Source organism: Lates calcarifer, linkage group LG2 (assembly GCF_001640805.2).
Source record: "Lates calcarifer isolate ASB-BC8 linkage group LG2, TLL_Latcal_v3, whole genome shotgun sequence".
NCBI classification, from domain to species: Eukaryota; Metazoa; Chordata; class Actinopteri; family Centropomidae; genus Lates; species Lates calcarifer.
The window spans coordinates 4302297-4323195 of record NC_066834.1 but is presented as its reverse complement, the minus strand read 5'-3'; the positions used below and the strand labels follow the sequence as shown (position 1 = coordinate 4323195).

The following is a 20899-nucleotide window of genomic DNA, read 5'->3' as shown; positions in this document are numbered from 1 at the left end:
CCTTGCAGCTGCCTCAAGCACAGATGTCAGAAGGCAGCGCTGCGCATCTTTCAGAACGAGCTGATCAGAGATTTAAATGTATGTAATTATAGAGAGCAAGATAATTAAGGACAAATGCTAATCTTCTTTGGGGATTTTACAGTGAAATGTTCTGGCATAAGCTCAAATGTTTCCTAATCAAAAGGAAGTGAGGCATAAGAAATATTGTTCAGCTTACAAATGCAATCACACATTAGTTGTTTTGTTCAGTTCCTTTGATGCACAGATGCGTTTGGCTCCTCTGGATCACTGTCTTCATGAGCTGCACAACACCGATTGAAGCGTAGCATTGTAATTAGGTGAAAATTGCTGACTATGGTTTCGAAGGATGCTCACACAGGCCGGCTCAATGCTGATGAATGGCTGGAGAAAAGCTGGTGAGACAATGCCCACATTTGACACATGCAATCAGGCGCACAGACACAGAACTCAAAGTTCCAAAAATGTTACTTTAAAGATTATGTGTGATACATATATGTTCTAGTCTTCTAAATTAAAGTCAGGATTATATAGGTCATTTGGAGGAAGTGGATGAACCTGGAGGTACAATCATGCAGAGATTAAAGAAGAACTAACATCATATGGTACATTCTATCCACAGATGCCTTGTATTTGGCCTCAGTCCCCTTTGGCTTCATACCCCTTGATGTTAAAGAAGCATGTACTGTGCGTGTGTTTGAGGTTTCATGTACAGGCAAACGCTGCTATCATGTCTTACGGGAAGGCGTAAAGGATGGCACATTTCTTATCCTTCCTCTCTAATGGTGGTTCATTAAAACTGGCAGCAAAGGCTACAGTTTATTAGGCAGCTATGTGATGTTAAAGCTCAACAATTGAAGCAGATGCCCTGGTGATATGCAACAGATTTACTGTTTAGAAGTGCCTCAGATGCACTGAAGTGGAGGACTGCTACTGAGGTTTTCTGCCTGTACCTTTCCCCCTCTACTGTGTACTCTTTTGCTTTCCTGATTCTTAATGAGCAAGACAAGGAAAGCAAATAGATTTTTCTTCACAATGCGTTTCCAAAAAACATTTCCTTCACTGGAGAGAAGAAAATGTGGACAGATGCAAAAGTAGCTCCTTTAACAATGCCATTGTTGTTGAGGTTTTTGGCACATAGTGGACACTGTCACAAATAATTTTGACATTTTTTCTTTGCTTTAAGACAAAAAAGTACTTTGCACTGCACACATATATTTTTCCAAAGTCTACAATAATGGCTTTAACCCAAACCTTAACCATGTATAACCTTAACTTAAACAGATGCACTTCATTTTTGGAGCCTGAGGGCTTCATACACCACAGTTGCAGCCAGAGACTGCTGAGGTTAAAAAATGCCTTATCACCCCAGGCACTCAATGTTTTTTGTATCAAATCATTATAAAGATGCCTACATTCTGATTTGTATATGCTAGTATATAACCACAATATACCCCTTAAAAGGTTAGTTGGTAAAGACTCAGGATGTTAAGGACCTTCCTACTGACATAACAACTTGAAGCTTGAAGCTCCAAGTATTATGGAAGGATAATAAGAGAGAACATTATTATTTTCTTCTTTTCGTGGCGTAACCCAAGAGAATGCCAGGAGAAATAGTGAGTTAAAAATGGAGAATTTATAGTTCAGAAAAGATCTTGAAGTAGAGTTCTCTGAAATATTTTGCTTTACCGAGAAAAGATCTCCTGCCAAAGCAAAATCTCATGCATTATTATGTATTGTGAAGTAGCAGGGGTTCAGATTGACTGAATGGCATGCTGGTATGTTTACCAAACTCGGGCCAAAATGCTGAAATGTTTTTCTACTTCTATTATAGAGAGAAAGAAAGCAGATGCAACAAATAACAGCGGGGGGACATTGAAAAGAACTTCAAGGACTCAAAATGGCTCATTTCAAAGTACATACTCTTTTAAGTCTTCAAGTAAAGTAGACAGTGGACAGTTGCACACACGGACAATGCGACCCTAACTTGTGTTTACTCAATAACCATTCTACCTGGTCATCCTCTACACGGCTGCCGGCAGGTGTGCCTGTATATTCTGTTGTTGTGCTACAAGGTGTGCGACCACAACATTCACCTCAGAGCGCTGAATCGACCTCCGATTGGTCTCAGTCACTTTGCCAACTCATGATAAGGCTTCAAAGGAAAAGCTGTGGATAAGGCTTCAAAGCTGAGGTTTAGGAAGCCCCGAGGCTTCCACTTTAACATGGTAGAGCGAGTTAAGTGAAGATTAAATGCAGTTATCAAAATAAAAAATAAATGGTGTAAACCCATCTCTCTCGCCCCCACTTCATTGTTACAGTTTAAACTTTCTCTGAAAGTTGAGAAATGTCCTGTTGGGTCATTTCATATTAGTTTATTATGAAAGAACAACACAAAAAATAAATATTTAATTAACCTAAAAATATATGGTTTTATTCAGTGAAAAAACAACCACCATCAGGTCATGACTGATAGTGAAGGAGCTCCTGATGGTGAGACAGCTGCAGAGATTAAAACTGCACTAAATAGCATATTAGATTTAATGTTAATGAAATGTAGGTGCTTATCTTAATGTCAAAAAATGTCACAAATATAGATAATATACTACAAAAAAATGTGCGGTGTAGACGGAAAGAGACAAGCTTCCTTTGCTGTGTTTTGGCAAATAAGTTGTCTAAGAGATCCTCTGAAACCATTATATGTTGAAAATACAGTCATCAAATTCCATGAAAACAAAAGTTATAATCTACAAGCCATAAGCTACAGAAAGAAAAACTTAAACTAAACTGAGACTGAGGAGGAAAACAATGTAAAAGCCACATAAATAAATCAGAAATCTCCATTAAATCCTCATGTTTTGAGCACCTTCCACGTGGCATCCTGACAAAGGACCAACATAAACTGAGCAAGCACAGAGCTGAAACCACACATAGCTCTTGCTAGGTGGCTACTAAGTTTCCTGGCACTATTACAGTATCATGTGATTAGATTTTTTTTAATTAAATGATGCATTTCTCCAGATTACAGTGCAAGAAATAATGGAGTTTGATTATTTTAATCATCGAGTAATTCCTGCTGGGTTTAATAAGCCACTCCAAACAGCACTGTTGACAATGGAGGTCCGTCACAAGTGGTATGTTAAAGTTATTTTTTCCTGAAACCTGTGTCTCAAAACACATCCCCTTCCAATGTGAGTATAAATCCGTTCAGATCATCAGCATGAAAAAAATGGCAAAGGTAAATTCCAGTACAATAATAGAACCATGGCTCACGTCAAGAACTGATTCAGAAGGGCCCATCATCTACAGATGCAGTAGTATGACTACTCTACAATTTTCTACTTGGGTGATTTAAAATGCTAGAGAGAGACTTTTTAAAATCCCCATAACTATAAACATATGTTGCATGGAAATGTGAAAGCTCCAGAATATTTGAAGGAAGCTGTGGGAAAAGAGTGGGTTGCCCACTGAGGGTCTGATGCCAGACAGTGTGATTAACTCCCAAAAGGATTCATTAGTCTACCTGGCCAAAGGGCAAACTGCATATGGGCCATGCCATCTGGTACATCCCTTGACCACTCTTGCCAGCATTTATAAAACGTGGACACTCTTGCCAGAGCTTCATGCCAAACAAGCCAACAGATCATGAAGTCAAGAGAGAAAAATGTTTTATTCACTCATGCTGAAAATTCATAAAAAGGTGTAGCGATGCAGTAAATTAAATTAATTTCTGCGGAGTGTAGCAGCATCTATTGTACTCTCAGCCGGGGAGTTTTATTCCAAGTTTGTTCCCCTGAAGACAGTTTACTAAAAAGAGCCTAAAAGAGCCAAGTGTATAGTGTATACAGTACGTATTATGCAAGTAACCTACATTCAGATTGAGATCAGGATTTGTTTTCATCTGGTTCCAGGATTTCTTCGACTGCTGCCTGTTAGTGGGGCTTTCACAACACAGCAGAGAGCTGAGCTCAGTAACAGGGAAGCACCATCTTGAATGAATCACATTTATTATCACTGATCTACCACCAGATTTCAGCTCCAGTCTCATTCAGAGCCACCTCTGGAATATTGCCTCCTCTCTGCTCTTATAGTCCGGCTGCCACAGAGCACCAGTGTGCACAGAGACTCACTGCCTTCAAATGAGGGCAGAGTCCTGTAGGAGCAGGCCCATGCTCTTGACATTTCAATTCAACAGCTGAGTTTACTTGAGCTAGGTTTCCTACAATATCCATAATTCAATTTATTTTCTACTCCCAGTATTTTAGCACTAGCTCTGTTCAAAATTCATCACCTAATTTTCTATATGTACAGGTAAACAGCTTTTGACAAAAGCTTCTTGTTTCTTTAAAAACACCAATATTGGTATGATTGAATGAACGAATGATTTTGTCAGTTCAGCTGGATGATATTAGGGGCTATAAAAATTCCCAATTATCCTACTTATCTAATTAGCATTTGAATTTCATTTACCTGAATTTCATGGCCATAAAGTTTTATACCTTATTAGCTGTTGTATTACTCAAGTGTTATCACATTATTTTCTCTATTATCATACTCTGCATTTTATGTAAATTCCTGTGTATACATTATTCATTAACAGTTCCTATTTGGAGTTTTATAGATTGTGTTAGTGAAGAGCAAAACTTTGAACTAAAGGTAATTTAATCTATGGCAATGAGGGCCAGATTAAAGGCTTATCTGACCAGGAGAGGAGGGACAATGTCAAGAATTATTCTAAATGACAGTCCCCGACAGTGCTGGTCTTTGTTTTTTACTTTTTCTCTTTTTTCTTTTCTCTCTTTGGACTAAATGGTTCAGCCAAGTTCAGCACACTGGACAGTAAAAGCTAAAAGGCTGGCTGAGCCTCAGCTCCCTGTGAAAGGTTGACACCTCTATCTGTGAGATCTATTGACTCAGGTAGAGCTTAGGCCTCTCACACATCTGGGCCATGAATGTCTTTCCTTTATTTGGGCTGCAGAATATTTAAAGGGCCCTTTATTCAGCTGACACGACCTAGATTAGAGGGCAAAGGAGAGCTCAATCACGCTCACAAATAGAATTAAAGCTTGTTGAATGATGGAGAGTGTATGAATACTCTGTTATGTCATATGCAAGGGAAAAACAGCTTTGAGCAAAATAAGGTGAAATCAGCAGGTACTGTTGTCAGCTTCATACGCCAGACGACACGCTCTGTTTAAAGATTAACTTTTAAAATCGGCATAATGAAGGATTCCTGCAATCAAAGGCATTCTGAATGGAATGGGACACCTTCTGCTTCTAAACACATCTAAGTTGTATTAAAAATGCAAACTAAAAGTAGGCTACCAACTGTCAGATGATTCTCTCGGTACTTTTCCCTGCTTATTATAAACTACATATTTTATCACTTCTTGCAAAACAGCCCACTCAAAACATTTAGTTAAGAAATGAAGAATGCTGACCATTAGAAGGTGATGCCTAACCTGACAAAAATGACTGCAGATTTATAACAATGCTCATTTAGAAATGACTTGAGGTAATTAAAGCTGCATGGTTGATCAAAGCATGACACTTGCAGAAACAACATTTTATCTTATTCAGAGAAGAAATATGATGCGATTCTTTTGAAAAAATGTGTAGCTCTGAAGCAGACACCATTGTTTGGGGTAAAATATAAACTTTGAATAAAATAATATATGAATATAGTTACCAGGATGGTAATGAGAAAGCAGAAAAGCAGCGAAGTGAAACTGTTACCAGGCCGTACATTTATTAGAGTTGAAAGGATTTATTTGTTAATCAATTAGTCAAGTGACAGAAAATTAATCTGCAACTACTCTGATAATCACTTAACTGTTCCAGTCATTTCTTAAGCAAAAATGCCACAACATTTGGAGGTTCTAAACTCATTTTGTTGTCATATCTGTTCACAAATGGAATATCTTATGTATCTGGAGATTTCACCTTAGGCTCTGGGAAATTATAAATAGAAATAATCACCCAATTAACCAATAAGTAGTTGGTGGGTAGTCGCATACCCAGCTAAGAAAAAGGGGTTTCTAGAGAGGATTGGTCGTGTTCTGAATAAAACCACAATCAACACGTCTGTGTGTAACATTCAGTCAAAACCATAAACAGGTTGCCTTTATCAAACCTGGGAAGGTGATTAATGATAATTACTTGTTATGATGAAATAATACACAAATTAATGAATGCTAAAGAGTTTTTACAAGCAAGTTTGCACATGCTTTCTAAGGTGTTATTACTTGTCAAGAGAAATCCACGAACTGGAAGTAAACCCAATTACTGTGTTAAATCACATCTGTCTGCATGTTGAAGTGGGAAAAATGCATCAAGCTCGATTGATCTTACTGCTGCTCTGCCATCTGGATCTCCTCTCCATCACCCAAATCACCCACTTTCAACTATTTCCACCGGGGCTTGAGACCCAAATCGAATATGTCCAAACAAGATGACACAGATAATTCCCACAATCGCCCCGACCATATGTTACTGCACTTGGAGACTGCTAAAAGATTTTCTAACTTTCAAATAACTTCCAGGGTCGGAAAATTGCGTGACAGTAATGGATAGATAAATATATGGTTTCACCGTGTGGCGTGAAGCAGCGAAGTACAGCCTAATGCTCTGAATTAAATCAGACATTTCTTCAAGTTCATAATTTTATGGCACACTTGCCAATCTGATGTCAACTCTGCCCTCGTTTTAGGCTGAGGAACAGCCTGTGTGTTCGAAACATGACATGACAGCCGTGTAGGTGTTAACAAACACTCTTTGCATGAATAAGTTGGTGTGCTGACTGTTTAGTTTACAATTATCTACTCTCACTTTCATCAATTTAAACTGACAGCATGGCAGATGCATAATAAGACGATGGATTCTTTTAAGTGTTAATCACATTTACATATGTTCAGTATGTCTTTAATCAAAGAGGTATTTATACTGTGTGCCTACATACAGCGTTGTTACAGAGGGTTCACAATACCAATGCTTTTGTTTGGGTTGAAATCCCATAGGGCAAAAAATAGTTGTTTTTTCACCCTTTTTTTTCCTGTTTTCCTCCAAACATCTTTTGCTGAATTTCCCCAAAGATGATAAGTGCTGGAGGCATTCCATTGTGCACAATGACAGAATTGCACCAGCCAGGGTCTGCACTGAAAAACCAGTTGGGCTAAATGAGGAGCTATTACTGCGCAGGAAATATGAAAAGGCAATATCTCAAATTGTAGGTAATGGGCATGAACCTTGGACCATGATTCAAGGGTGTGTGAAAAGAAAATCTTATTCAAAGTCATGGTAATACCAGTATAGCCATACCATTGGCTATGCACAATAAATAAACCAAAGGCTTAGAAATCAATACAGAGAATTCAGCAAAGGTAAGAGACATATACATAAACCATTAGCAAGGCAAGTCTTCTGTCACATTCTCATCAAAACGAATGTAATTTTTAGGTGCCTGTGTTGTTTCAATAACTATTTACCTTTACAGCGATGCTGTTAACCAAAATAATATTTTCTGATTTTTAACTTTTCAAACACATATCAACTCTATAATGAATTCAGAATGCATTCTCACTGGAGCCATATTTCACATGTCTAAATCACATCCCAAGATGGGAATATCAAGTTTTTCATTAATTGTAGTCAGACAGCTTCAAATACGCTTTGAAATCTGATCAGCACACGACCTGCTGCACTCACTCCCTCTGATTTACAGGTTGGAGCACTCATGTTGAGCTTTTTATAAACCGCAATGTTCCTCACATCTGACACCTCAGTTCTGCACCTTTACTAATTTTAACTCCACTTCTTATGCATTAATGCTTTATTGAGCATTTCTGCAGTTCCTCGACTATACACCTAGTGTCTGTAACCAATATGCGTGATTCCAAGTTGGAGACTCTTGTGGTAAATGTCAAAGGTAAGCCATCGTACGAGTCAAGCACTTGAGTGGAGCTTATGGCTGCTAGCTTCAGTCATGCGTGCAGTCTATCAAAGCAGACCTACAACACACCGTACAGCCTCATGCCTCTGTTATGGATAATGCCTGTGACCAATTTTCCAAACAGAATTTACAGCAGAATCTGGGGTGAACTCTGTATGAGGAAGTAAGAGCGTAATAGCATATGAATTTCCAAATCACCCATGGGAAGAGGTCTCACACAGAGCATCACAAGGTGTTTCTGAATTATAGGGTTCCCTGGCTAGTTAGAGCTTAATGTTCTACCCTCTTTTTACCCTTTTAATCTCATGTGCATCACAGTCATATAAATGTTTTTTGTGAACACCAAACCAGCTTGGCTCAAGCATATGTCCTACGCAAGAGTTCAATTCATGATTATTTCACTATGAACTCTGCTGTTACTTCTTCCTCAAGTATTTAATGAGTAACTTAACATGCTTTTCCTCCATTAAAGCTTCATTTAAGCATGAAGTAAATGAGGTATCAGAAACATACATTGAATGAAAATGAAGATATCTTTTAAAATAATAACTGTGCTGCATCTGCTGTTTGAGAAACTGGAACTGGCAAAAATTTACATTGTACTGCTTCCAGGAAATAGCCACGGCCTCACACTCTGACTCTGACAAGCTGTGATCCTTTCCTGCACCCTTAGCTTTCATACATTACCAGACTAACTGCCAGCCATAGCCAGAAGCATGTACAACTGTAACTGTATTATAAATGTTCTCAGGTACGCCATTTATCTTTAACCTGCTGAAATCATTTCCTATTTTGCTGTCATAATACAACTTACTTACATGTATATGTATAAGTGGAGTTTTGTTTAGCCAATGGAAGAGTACATAATCAACACAGTTATTACAACAACAAAAGTAAAACATTAAATAATTTCCTAAGTTAGCAGCTTTATGTGATATTTATGTGATTTAACATGATATTTTTAAAGGATAATTGAGTGTAAACTGCTTGACTTTCACTCAGTACTCAGTGCAATCACATTCTGTTTGCAAGCCCCTTCAGTCTTGTGACCACTGAAAACCACTTGAGCCATGTCTGAATCACAGGCTGTGATCAAGTGAATGTCCAGCAGAGAAAAACACCCGCAATGAGGGAACCTAACCTGCTAACTGTTCTGGATCAATTAAACTCTTGATGGTGATCAGTCATTGACCTCAAATGAACAATTCACTACAGTAGCTACTGTACAACCGCATTTTGTCCACAATTTTTCAGAGCAGTTCATCACACACTTCAATATTAGAGGCTAGGAGGGAAGAAAAAGAGACATACGGTGAGGTTAAAGCCTTGCACTCATGCTCTGGATTCATCATGCTAACTGGTGCATGACTCAGTCCTAAACACAACAGCTGGTGGTCTGAAAAGCCTGAGGTAGAGCCCCAGGGTGTGAGATGACCAGCCCACTCATTTACCGGCAGCTTACACAGGGGACAGGAAACAGTGGGGGTTTCTGGGAGCAGGAGGTGAGGCTGGCTTCTTTTCAGATTTGAGCACCCTCCAGGAGCCACAGAACAAGGATGTGCCAGGAAGCATCACAATGGCAGATGTTTCATTTGACACAAGAAGAAATTCAAGTGTCCACAAGTTGTAAACACTGGACATAGAGCTAACCCGTAGAGCTCAATAAGCCTTTCCAAAATGCTCGCACCTCCTTTCTGGCGGGATCTGGATTAATGAAACTGAAAGTGTGAAGGCTGGAGATATTCTTTCTCGAGCCTCATCAACATTCTCAGAGCGAAAATACTTCAAACTGGTCCTCTCCTGACCGTTATATGAGCTTGTCACATTTGTCATGATGGACAAGACTCCCTGGAGATGCACTATGTGGCCCCATTCAAATCAGTGGTATGAGCCTAGTGAGCCTAGATATCTTTTACTGCAAGACTGCTCTACACTCTCATCAGCCACAAAGATAGGTGATTTAAATGAACTGTTGGTTCACCCCTGCTGTACTTCTTTAGTTCCAGATGAATTCTGATGTCGCTCTGTGGCACTTTGCAAGTCATATGTCCAATATGCTTCATTAGAAGGCAACTGTATCTATCTTTACACACACACACACACACACACACACACACAATATGTGGCACCATCAAACATGCAAAATACAGACAGTTACAGAGAACTATTACAAGCAACTGTAATAAAATTGTGCACAAATAGTTTTTAATATCTTAATTGCGAAACCTCCTTTGCCTTTTTGCAGGAATTATCCATCACAGCATCCATTAACATCAGTGTAATTTTGGCTCTCACAGATCACTGAGTTAAAGGAACACTGTGCCTAAACTGGGGTATAAAGGAAATGAGGTAACACAGGGTGAAGAAACATGGAGCAGAACTCTGACACATGCGGGAGTGTCATTATATCCCCCAAGGCATTACACTGCAAAGCCTATTATTTAATGTTATAATTAAGGCCCAGAAATGTGACCCAGGGTTAAGATCAGCCCTCTACATTTTTGCATTAACATAAAAATAATAACGATCTCCAATTAGTCTCTCCACCTCAAAGCTGCGAATGAGATCACACTAAACTGGGTCATGAACTCATGTAATCAGTATAAATTTCCTAATTTATAACTGGAACAACATGCTTTCTTTGCATGTCTTGTCCTCAGTAACAACTACTGCTCTTTGAAAATACAATTTAAAACAAATCTTTAGGAGTGTTGAAAGGTTGGCACTGTGGTTCCCTGTGCTCTTGGTGAGCTGTCATCATGGAGTTCTCTTGTTAATTCTGCTGCAGTGCTGCTGACATGAAATGACTGAACTTGTAGTTTACCAATTCCACAATTTAGGTAAACATTTGCAATGTACTGCCACAGAATATTAGAGTGAAACATTTTTCCTGCTGTTCTACTTGCAAATGTTACAGTGAACATGCGTATGACTTGGAGCTCATTTATTAGAAATGAGAGAACTGGGGGCAACACACAACTTCACATGCGCAGCGTACTGTGAGCACAGAGCCTCTCTTTTCTTTATCATTGAATCTCTGGAACCACTCAACCTCATAAAAGACAACGTAAAAGCATCTGAACCAAATATCTTTCAGTCTACTCACTGAGTATGTTACATGCATACTGTATTCCAATTAAGTTCCTTATTCCAGAAAATAGTCTGGTTAGGCTGTAAACAGTGCAAGAGTTGTGTAAATATCTATTCCATTTTTATTTCCCTTTTACAGTACCCACAATACATCATTAACAGCAGCTTTAGACCCTTTTCATATGTCAGTGCTTTCAAACCTAGAGCCCTACCACGTATGTGACAGTTCTGTGAATCCTGGATGTACAGTAGTAGCCAGATTTCTGTCATCTCTGCCAGTCAAGAATGATGAAGTCTCCACTCAACCATTTGCTGATTTCACTTTCTAAGTGAAGCGCTGCCCAGATTGAAGCGAATGTGGCATTGCCATGTACTTCAGGTCTGTCTTTGGTCTGGAGGGCAGAATGAATTGATTTTCTATGGAAAAAGGAAAAGAGCCAAATTGAATTGAGAGTGTAATTAAGCGACTGATTTATTTCCTCAAAAAAGTTTACATGGCATTAAAGGATAAGTGAAGTCTGGTGACAGAATGCGGTCAAATTTTTTTTACCACAAAATCCCATGAAAATACCATAACCAAATATGAATCAATGACACTAATAAATAATGTCTGCGTGGCTTATTCCATAGGTTATTCCTTTGTGCCATAGAGCTATAGAGTTATTGTCCAAAAATCCGTAAAAAGGCATCAGTGCACCACAGCTTTGCACTGGGCTGCAAGGCACCAAATCCACCACTGAAAATTTACCCCAAACAAAATATTTACTTATTTACTTAGTTTGAGTAAAGTTTGCTACAAATTACAGTGTCCAACGATTTTCAGGGAAATGGCTTAAAGTTATTGAAATGAAAGAATATATTTGTGACCTGATTTTCAAAAGTTTTTAGTAGAGATGAATTTTTCATGTGATTGAGAGTTACAAACACGTTGAGGAATTTAGAAAATATTGAGAGACAGATTAATGCATTGCTGGTTTTGGTCTTTGCATGGGATTTGTTGACAATAGTAAAATTTTACAATATCTAAAGCCTCATTTTTTTTATTAGTTTAGGAAGACACTCCTAAGGGACCTTGCATAAAAGTGTGCCTCAATTTAATTTTTTTGTCCTTTCTTTTTTTTTTCAATTCCAACTGCTTCAACAGTTCAGTGACAAAAGCATCACTATATTTAGAACCTTGAATGATGTTCACAGGCCTTAAAGTTAGCCACTGATGTACTGCTGTGGCTTTGTTTGTACTAAAAGATGTCTGCATGTTGGAGCAACTGCACTATTGATTTTGATACATCAAAAGCCCCCCGTGGCTTCACTACACTGGAACCATCACGGAGGCCTTTCAGGAGCAGAAACTGTCTACGTGTCTTCAACACAACAACAGTGTCATCGTCACGTCTGCAACGCCAATTCCACCACTGTTGTCTGCATTTGTTGACAGCATCTGATGTTTCCATGACAATTTTGGCACACCATGTTTATCTGTGCTTAATGCTTGTTTACTTCCAAGTCTCTGGGGAGCAGCTTATTTAGCAAATCACCTCAGCCATGTGTACTTGTCTGTGTCTGAAAAACAAAAATAAAAAGTCCCCAGTGTGAAATGTATTTGCATCCTTGACACCTCAATATGATATACCCATGTGGGTTTTTCCTCTAGCGCTGTGTGGCTCTCTTCTCTCTCAGCCTTATCATTGGTGTCAAGCTTGGGACTTCTATTCAGAGACTACCCTCCAGAGGCAAAAAGGCGCTGTGGGCAAAAAGGAAGACCATAAACACAACAGAACGCCTTGATTCTCTGACATACATAATGAATAATGGTAAGGGAACCACAAACACCCACTTGGCTTGAGGGTGCAAACAGAAGAAGTGATTAGTGTTGTCTGTGTAGTAAACAGTTTTATATGACTTCAGGTTAATCCTAAGGGTCTCTCTTACACAGACATTTGTAGGATGGCTGCCCTATAATGGTGAATACCCACCCACTATTACCCCATGTCAACAATTATGCAACAGTGTGACCCCCCACTTCCCTCAACAACATTCCTGCACCCCTCTCATCCACTGACAGAGAAATGCAAGGGATAACACTTTTCCCTGTGGAATAATGCCACATGTGAATCTTCCTTCTGCTACCTCCTGTGGCAGTTTTTCTTTCACTAATGTATTAACGAGAGAAGCAAAGTTGAATGCTTCTTTCCTTTTTTTTTTTTCCTTCTTTCTTTTTTTAGAAACAGGTATAAAGGGCATTACGTAGCAATACTTCTGTGCAACACAAACAGTGAGTCAGATCACTAATCCCTCATATTCAGATGGATTACATCCTACCTGACTCCCTACACACATCCCAGAGCACCTCTCTCACCTCACATGATTTCAGCACATGGCTAGTCAAGAATGCTCTCCATGCTGATATGCTCTCTTTTACTGAGTACACTTACTTATTTCCCTGCTTATTTTTCTGTGATCTTCTTTTACTCTCCATGTTAATCCCTAAACATATAATCACATCCATCCTTTAACTTCTTGCTGTTATTTTCTAGTTCCTCTCCAGGCTTGAGAGGGTAGAGATCCTTAATCCCCCCCCCCCTCCATTACTGATTCAGGCTAGCAGTTGATTGAAAACTGGAAAAAGTGCTATAACAGTCTCCTACGCTAGCCGGAGGCTTTTCACACCACTCAGAAAACACCATACATGGTGCTGAGGAAGGCTTCCAGGAAGCTTGCAGACCATATGTATTTCAGGCATGAATGCCTGCTGAGGGTTGACACATTCTTCAGGTCAGTACAACTGTCAGACATTCTCATTCACCAAATCTGACAAAAGGTGGAAAATTATCGCTGGAAGACTGACAGTCGGACTCATTTGGATGTTCTATGCACACAATCTGTCTCGCCAAATGAAAAACAAAACGCTTTTGTCATTTTCTACCACAATAGAGATGCAAAGCAAGAGAAAGACCCGGAAAGTGAGGCTAAACTGCTACAAACACACACACATACATGCACACACCCACACACCCACACACAGACACACAAATACACAGCCTAATCTCCCTCACATCTCATTAACTGTTCTCTCTGAAGATGTATACAGGCTGGCAAGAGACTTATTTCCAATTTGGCAGCGCCAAGAGCATCTTAATGGGCTTTGGAAAAAATGCCCCACAGAATTTTTATATGGATATTTCCTGGGCTAGGCCTTTTAGAGTGGTATTCCCACACTTTCACTAAAGGTCTCATGTCATTCCATTATTTAGTGATTAGGCATCTGGCTGTGAACACGTCTGAAACTACCTCCAAATTTATTTTGCATAGCTGCCCGACATGATAAATGAATTAAAAATCGATCAGTGTAACAAACAGACTGTTGATTACATACTTTTGTGATGCCAGAGGATTCACCATGACTGCTATGTCTCTACATTTTCTTGTGTTTTCTTTCCTGACAGAAATAATAATGTGATGGTACAGGACATTGATTAACACCTTCTAACCTGAAATGGTGATTCTTGCAAACAATACAAAGATAAACTGTACTTATTCCTTCAGTTATGAATAAATTGTATAATTTCCTTCATTCATTTACATCAATTTAAATGTAAAAAATTATGGAACAACTTCGGCTTTAAAAAAATGAATAATAATCTGATAAATTACCTCTTACGCAGCCTTCTAGAATCTTACATTTAGTCATGTTCCAATGTTGACAGTAGTAACTGTGCTGTATACTGAGGTTTCACAAGGGTCCCAACATTCATTTAAGTACAAAGAGCAAAGATCCCTGATAACTGGGTTGTGTTTAAGGGAAGTGGGGAACTGCACACATCCCACAACCTGCAAACAGCCGAGCACTGATCACAGTGATAAACAGAAAGAGCTGTAGCATCAGGAATTCACATGAGGAAAAATGATGCTGTATTGTATAACAGCTAATAACTGTTCTGTTAAGATAAATCAAATAATATTCTTTAAAGTTGCTACAGATGAACCCCAGAGGTAATTGTTATGCTTGAGAAAGGAAATATAAGACTCGGTCACTGCATTAATAGGAACTGCAGCACATCAAGTGATTTTCTTTCAAAGCTGTAGCAAAGAGCCGAGTCCACCCATGAGAATCCCAACTGCTCTCTGAAAGAAGATGTTGATATTAACAGCAAAGCCTCAGAGCACGAGCTGCATGGCAGGGCCTGACTGAAGCATTCAGGAGCAGTTGTGTTTATGAACAAAGGGCTGACAATCAAGCAGCATTGTGTGCGTGACACTATAACTAACGTCTGACACATGCACACAGGGGTGATCCTCACAGGCAGGCAGGGATGCTGTACTGTTGGCTGACTACGGCATGAACACACCAGGCAGACGATGGTACATTGACAACATGGACACAAAAGCAGAGGAATCACAAGCTCAACCTGGTGGAGTTTAATGAACCTGTCTACCAGCCACTTTCAGACATTTTTCCAGATTCACCCAACATACAATTGTGTGTTACAGCACAACCACTCTATCCTACCCACCTGCTCTTTGCAAAGAATCCTGGCACTCTTCCAAGAGGCCTCTTATTGTATGAAAAGTAGTCGAAAGCCAGTACAATTTTTCTTACTGGCCTCCACCTCCCACCACCCCCATACTGTAAGCAAGCTGAGACACTTAAGAGTCCTCAGGCAAAAAGAGAAAGGAACACTCTTTAATCAGTGAAGTGGGTAGTATGGCTGACCTCTACCCAAGTCCACTACCTCTGCCAATTACCTTATGTCTACATCAGTGCTAAACAGTTATTTCATCCCCAAGTAAAACTATGTATGATGACAATTTGCCAAGCACAGCAGTGAGTATGACAGAAGTGTTATACTGCTGAGCATGCATTACATTTCTTCATGGTGAAACTACACACACAAATCTGATTGTCTCGGAGGCAGTATGCCTGATGTTTCTGCTCTATACCAGTATAAAATTTATAACTGTGAATGGTTACTACTAGCTCCGCTTCGGTCACTGGAAAAACAAGACATACTGGTTAGTTAAACACTGAATGGCAAGCACAGAAAAAATATCTTCCCACAACAACTTTACAGATTTAGATAAAAGCAAAAGGCACAAAAAATGACCTAACCTCCTGGTGTAATCCTTGAAACATCAATTTGGGGTTTCCACTCTGATGGTTTACCGGGTTCTTTATGTTCTGGATACGTTTTATGACTCTGGAGCCCATGAGACCCATTCAAACACTGCTGTAATACTTCAATAATGGATGGCCTGCAGAATTTAGATAGTGGCTGTGTCAATGTGCTCATTCAAAAGGGTCTGACAAAAATGCAAAGAAAGAAACTTGTGTTAAGAAGTAAAAACGCTTAAATAAAGAGGTGTATTTTTAATCTTAAATGAATATTTAAATGTAATTAATTTAAATTGCATGAGCTTGATGTTTAAAGTGTGGATTCAATAATTAGCCTGTTGTGTTTTAATATGCAAAAACCAACATCTGTATAAACATATCTGTTTATCACCTCTTAAATAATGTAGCTCAACTTGTCAGTGACAGAGAGCTGTCAAAAATAATTAGCTTATGCAAATGAGAGCTCACATATGTGGTAGCCACCTCTGCAGACATATTAAACCTGTGTGTTTTGTATCTACAGGCATAGCAGTAGCATGACACAGCAAACGATGGAGGGATGAGCACTAACGCAGCTCATACAGCTTAGCACACGTTTGTATTAGCATAACTAATTAAGCATAATTGAGTGCTCTCTACTATCCCATCTCCTGAGGCTTATATCTAACCTCTGTTGTATTTATGCAAAGGTTATTTGGAGACAACAAAATCCAATTACACATAGTGTATGGGCTGTACATGAATTGTAATTAGGATTCGATCACAGCCCCAAAAACATTTTGATCTGTAATGTGGCCAAACAGTTCGGTTCTTGATTTAAACTTGCTGAAGTTCAAAGCGGATGAGGAATGTTACATGAGAACGAATAATAAATACCAAAAACTCTGCATAATCGAATAAAAGTATGTCCAAGTATTTCCAAATCATTTAGAAAAAGTTATTTGACATGATCTGAATTCTTGTTGTGGTAAATGGAACATGTCCAATACTCAAGGGAGGTGGAAGCCAACAAAAACTCAACTGTGCTCAAACACTGGAAAACTACATGATTTTCACTCCTATAACAACTGTCAAACAAAATAAAGAACAGATGCAAGTCCAAGATTCTGTCTCTGAATACCTTCAAATAATCAAATAGTACTGAATAAATAATCCTGATATAAACCAGATATCACAGATTGTGAAATGAACCATGCTCTGACTGACTCAGGAGGCTCTACATTACAATACAATCAAAAAAATTGTTATATGTATATATTGGGCTATTTTACATATTTGGGTCCACTGTACAAAGCTGGGTTCAATCACAAATCATCATTCTGCAACTCTGATGACAAATAGGAAAGAGGGCAATACCAGGAGCCACCATGTCAGTCTAACTCCCTGTGCTCTGTCATATCAGAGTCAAATAATGAAGCAAAAATAATAGAGCAGCAGCACTGGGTTAGTGCTTTAAAATATGCACCACATAAGTGTTTGTGAAAAAAGACTAATAATTCTAACCACAGTCTGGTCTTTTCATTTGAGTAGTCTGTTGAGGGTGTCTCCTTTTGAACTGTTGGTAAATTGAATGTGGCTTGCCACTGGAGCAGAATCAGCACAGACACAGAGCTTCCTTTTTTCAGACACTGATGCAGACTTTCTGTATTTTCTGAATGTATAAGTCGTTTTACTTTGTCATTATGTGAAGTATCTGAATGGTCAAGAGGAACACTAACAATAAAAAACTGATTAACTTGGATGAAACTGGTATGAGATGTGTTTGTAATACACAGGATCCCTCACGCACAGACACCGACACACACATTCAACCGGTAACAAAACTATCAAACTCCCATCAAGCCAAAACCATGTTAAAACCAAATAAGGCGGCTCTATGATCATTACTGCCTGACACTGCCAATTACCAATACAGTATCTCTATTTTGTCTGGAAGAGGCAATAGAGGGATTAACTTCAGGCCTCTCTGCTTCCCCTCTTCCCTCTCATGAAACAGACTATGTTTACTGACTAATCTCCTTTCCTGCTTTGACCACAAATGTGATTACCACCACACAAGAGATAATAAAACCCCATATCTCTGCTGTACCAAAGAGCATGAATTAAAACCTAAGCTGTAGCCTTGAGGAATATCGAAAAGAGAAGGAAGAGAAAAAAAAAACCTACAGCAAAAGGAGTATTTCGTGCTGAGTGCATACAGCCCCCTACTGGTAAGCAGTGTTCACTATTTAGGACAAATACAACACAACAAGCTCCATGATCTTCTGTTGAATATGAGCAACAGGTACGCAGCCGGTCTCAAAACCAATCTTCTGGTGCCACTGTTGCAAACTCAGTCTTTCACTGTCTCTGTTTCAGCTGCTCAGTTTATAAATGATCCCAAGTCTGGGTGACTGCCTTTAAATTATATTCTTACATGTTGAGTTATTCATGGGATTTTATTTCTATATTCTAATCTATTTGTCAATTTATAACCTGTGAGTGAAGTCAACTCTTTGAGGGGAAGCACACTGCTCTTTTAATGGTAAAAAAAAAAAAAGAGTGAAATGTGAAAGGTAACAAGTGGGTTTTGCCAGTTTTAAAGTGAATGAGGTTTACGTAGTGCTGCCAGTGCCTGGTTGGCCCTTCAATGTAAAATCTTAAACATATATTTTAACTGTGTGTGATATGAATAGTTGTGTGTGATTATTGGTAAATGAAGATGACTGTTGCTTTTGTACAGGTGCAACATTTCAGCTGTATTCTGTGAATTAAATCCAGCGTTTGGTGTTTACTTCATGTAAGATAGTGAATGAAAGGTTGCTTGCTGTGATTCATCATTGAGCAATGTGGAAATGGAGGGGGTCGTAATGACCTTTCAATAGCAGAAATCGTGTTATATTCCCCAGTAAATTTCCACTCCACTGCAATGGCAGTATTTTACTTATCAAAATACTTGCAACAAGCCCAACAAACATACCCACTGCATATAGTTTAAATTCTGACAAAGTCTATCTCATGAAATATGGTTTGTTGCAAAAGCAGGCTCATACTTTTTTTTTTTTTATAATACCCAGTTCGCCTCTGTTTGGGTCCTCTGATAAAAGGGGGATGACGGGATGTCAGTGACACAGGGGCGAATTGAAAGCTCAAAAGGTTTGAGGTGGATCACATAGTTCAGGTGTGTGTGTGTGTGTGTGTGTGTGTGTGGCGACCATTATCTAATTGTTTAATTCTAAAGAAGGGGAAAACGATTCATGACACGTGGTGAAAGGGGCGAATATGCAGTGATGATCTGACAGTGTCGCCTACCTGATATTTCCTGATGAGGTACATTGACGAGGCTGAATCCTTTAGCGTTATAAGCTTGTCTAACCTCGCTACAGCTCCGCGCTTTGCTTTCACCACCAGATGACAGGGACAGCAACGACAGAGTGCATAAGGCGACTTGCAGTCTCCACATCGCATACATCAGTGAAATCCTTGGTAATGTTTTTTCACAAGAGAGGTTGGAAATGCGAGATCCGTCAGAATGAAAGAAATCCAGAGGGGGTGACTGAAAGATCTCTCCACTGGGCGCGATGTCAGATGTTGATTAAAACAGAAAAAAATCACTCCTCACTTTAGGCACTGGTACGTCCACCTCATCGCAAAAGCTTCATATCTTCCCCCTCAAAGAAAGAAAAAAAAGGAACCCGGTGAGTCCGATTGCTCCCGGCTTGAACAAATCCGTTCCCGAAGAAGACACTTGGCTACCTGGTGCTCTCTGTGCCAACAACTTCTCCCGCACACACACAGAACAGGAGGACCCCTGTGTTTGTGTCGGCGCGAGGAAAAGCGAAATGCAAACCGAGGAGAGACACACGCTGCACAGCGAGATGAACGCACAAGGGCAGGGCAAAACACGGAGTGGAGTGGCTGCGACTTCAGCTGCTCGCATCCAGGGGCGCGTACTGTCCTCCGCCTTTATGCATCCTTGGTAATGCGCACCAGAGGCACATTAGAGTGTAGACACGTGTTGTTGGAGGCGCGGGGGGACCCGGAGGTCGCGTCGGCGGAAGAGAACGACACACGGACCAAAAACACATGAGATTATTTTTCGTGGATTTTAATCAGTCCCAGGTTAATCCAGAAACGCTCAGTGTGTTTTGATGATAACCTATGAAAGTGATATGATATTGGCTGATAAATGAGCAAGGGCAGGGCACACAATATATCATATCAGCAGCTGTCAACATTTTTCACTCGGGCTTTTCTGGAACAGACACTGATCATTTAAAACTGAAAGTTGCCCTGCACCATACACCACTCGCATGTGCTATTTGATCTAGTTTAGTTAATTTTTAGGTCAAATCCTTAACAGAAAGGCAGTGTTAACTTGATTTATGAGCCATGACCTTCCTCCTAATTGCCTAAATTATACAGACTTTCTTAATATTTCCAAATACAAAACCACAATGCCTCCAACAGGGCAGATAGATTTGTAGGTCTTACATTTATGAAGGTGATTTAATCTAATTTAACTTCATCAGCCACAAATAATCCCTTACCCACAGAATGGCAGCACAGAACTGACATATCACACTGCAACCTAGTGTGTCATTATTTAAATGCATTTCTTTTAGCAGATGAGAAAACTTTGTTTGAAGAAGAAGGAAAAGTTTTCTTGTTATAATGAAGAAAGTCTAACAAGAAAAGTATCTCGTTACAATGTGAAATATTTTCTCTTGAGAGTTTAAAAGTAGACTGTGTCT

The 20899-nt window shown here is 39.3% G+C and overlaps 1 protein-coding gene across 3 annotated transcripts in view; it reads right to left on the bottom strand.

Moving 5' to 3' along the window:
• The window catches only part of LOC108887639 (glypican-6), a 125936-nt gene extending 105663 nt beyond the window's left edge, over positions 1-20273 (bottom strand). Inside the window, exons 1-2 of one of the 3 annotated variants that reach the window (XM_018683095.1) lie at positions 19458-19543; positions 11269-11473 (exon numbers count right to left, since the gene is read on the bottom strand). In XM_018683095.1, coding sequence (XP_018538611.1) covers positions 11269-11326 — 58 coding nt within the window. In that variant the 5' untranslated portion in view covers positions 11327-11473; positions 19458-19543. Of the gene's footprint in view, positions 1-11268; positions 11474-19457 lie in introns of all 3 variants that reach the window. The other 2 variants (XM_018683092.2, XM_018683093.2) reach the window with 2 other exon arrangements.
• Positions 20274-20899: the final 626 nt, after the last annotated feature.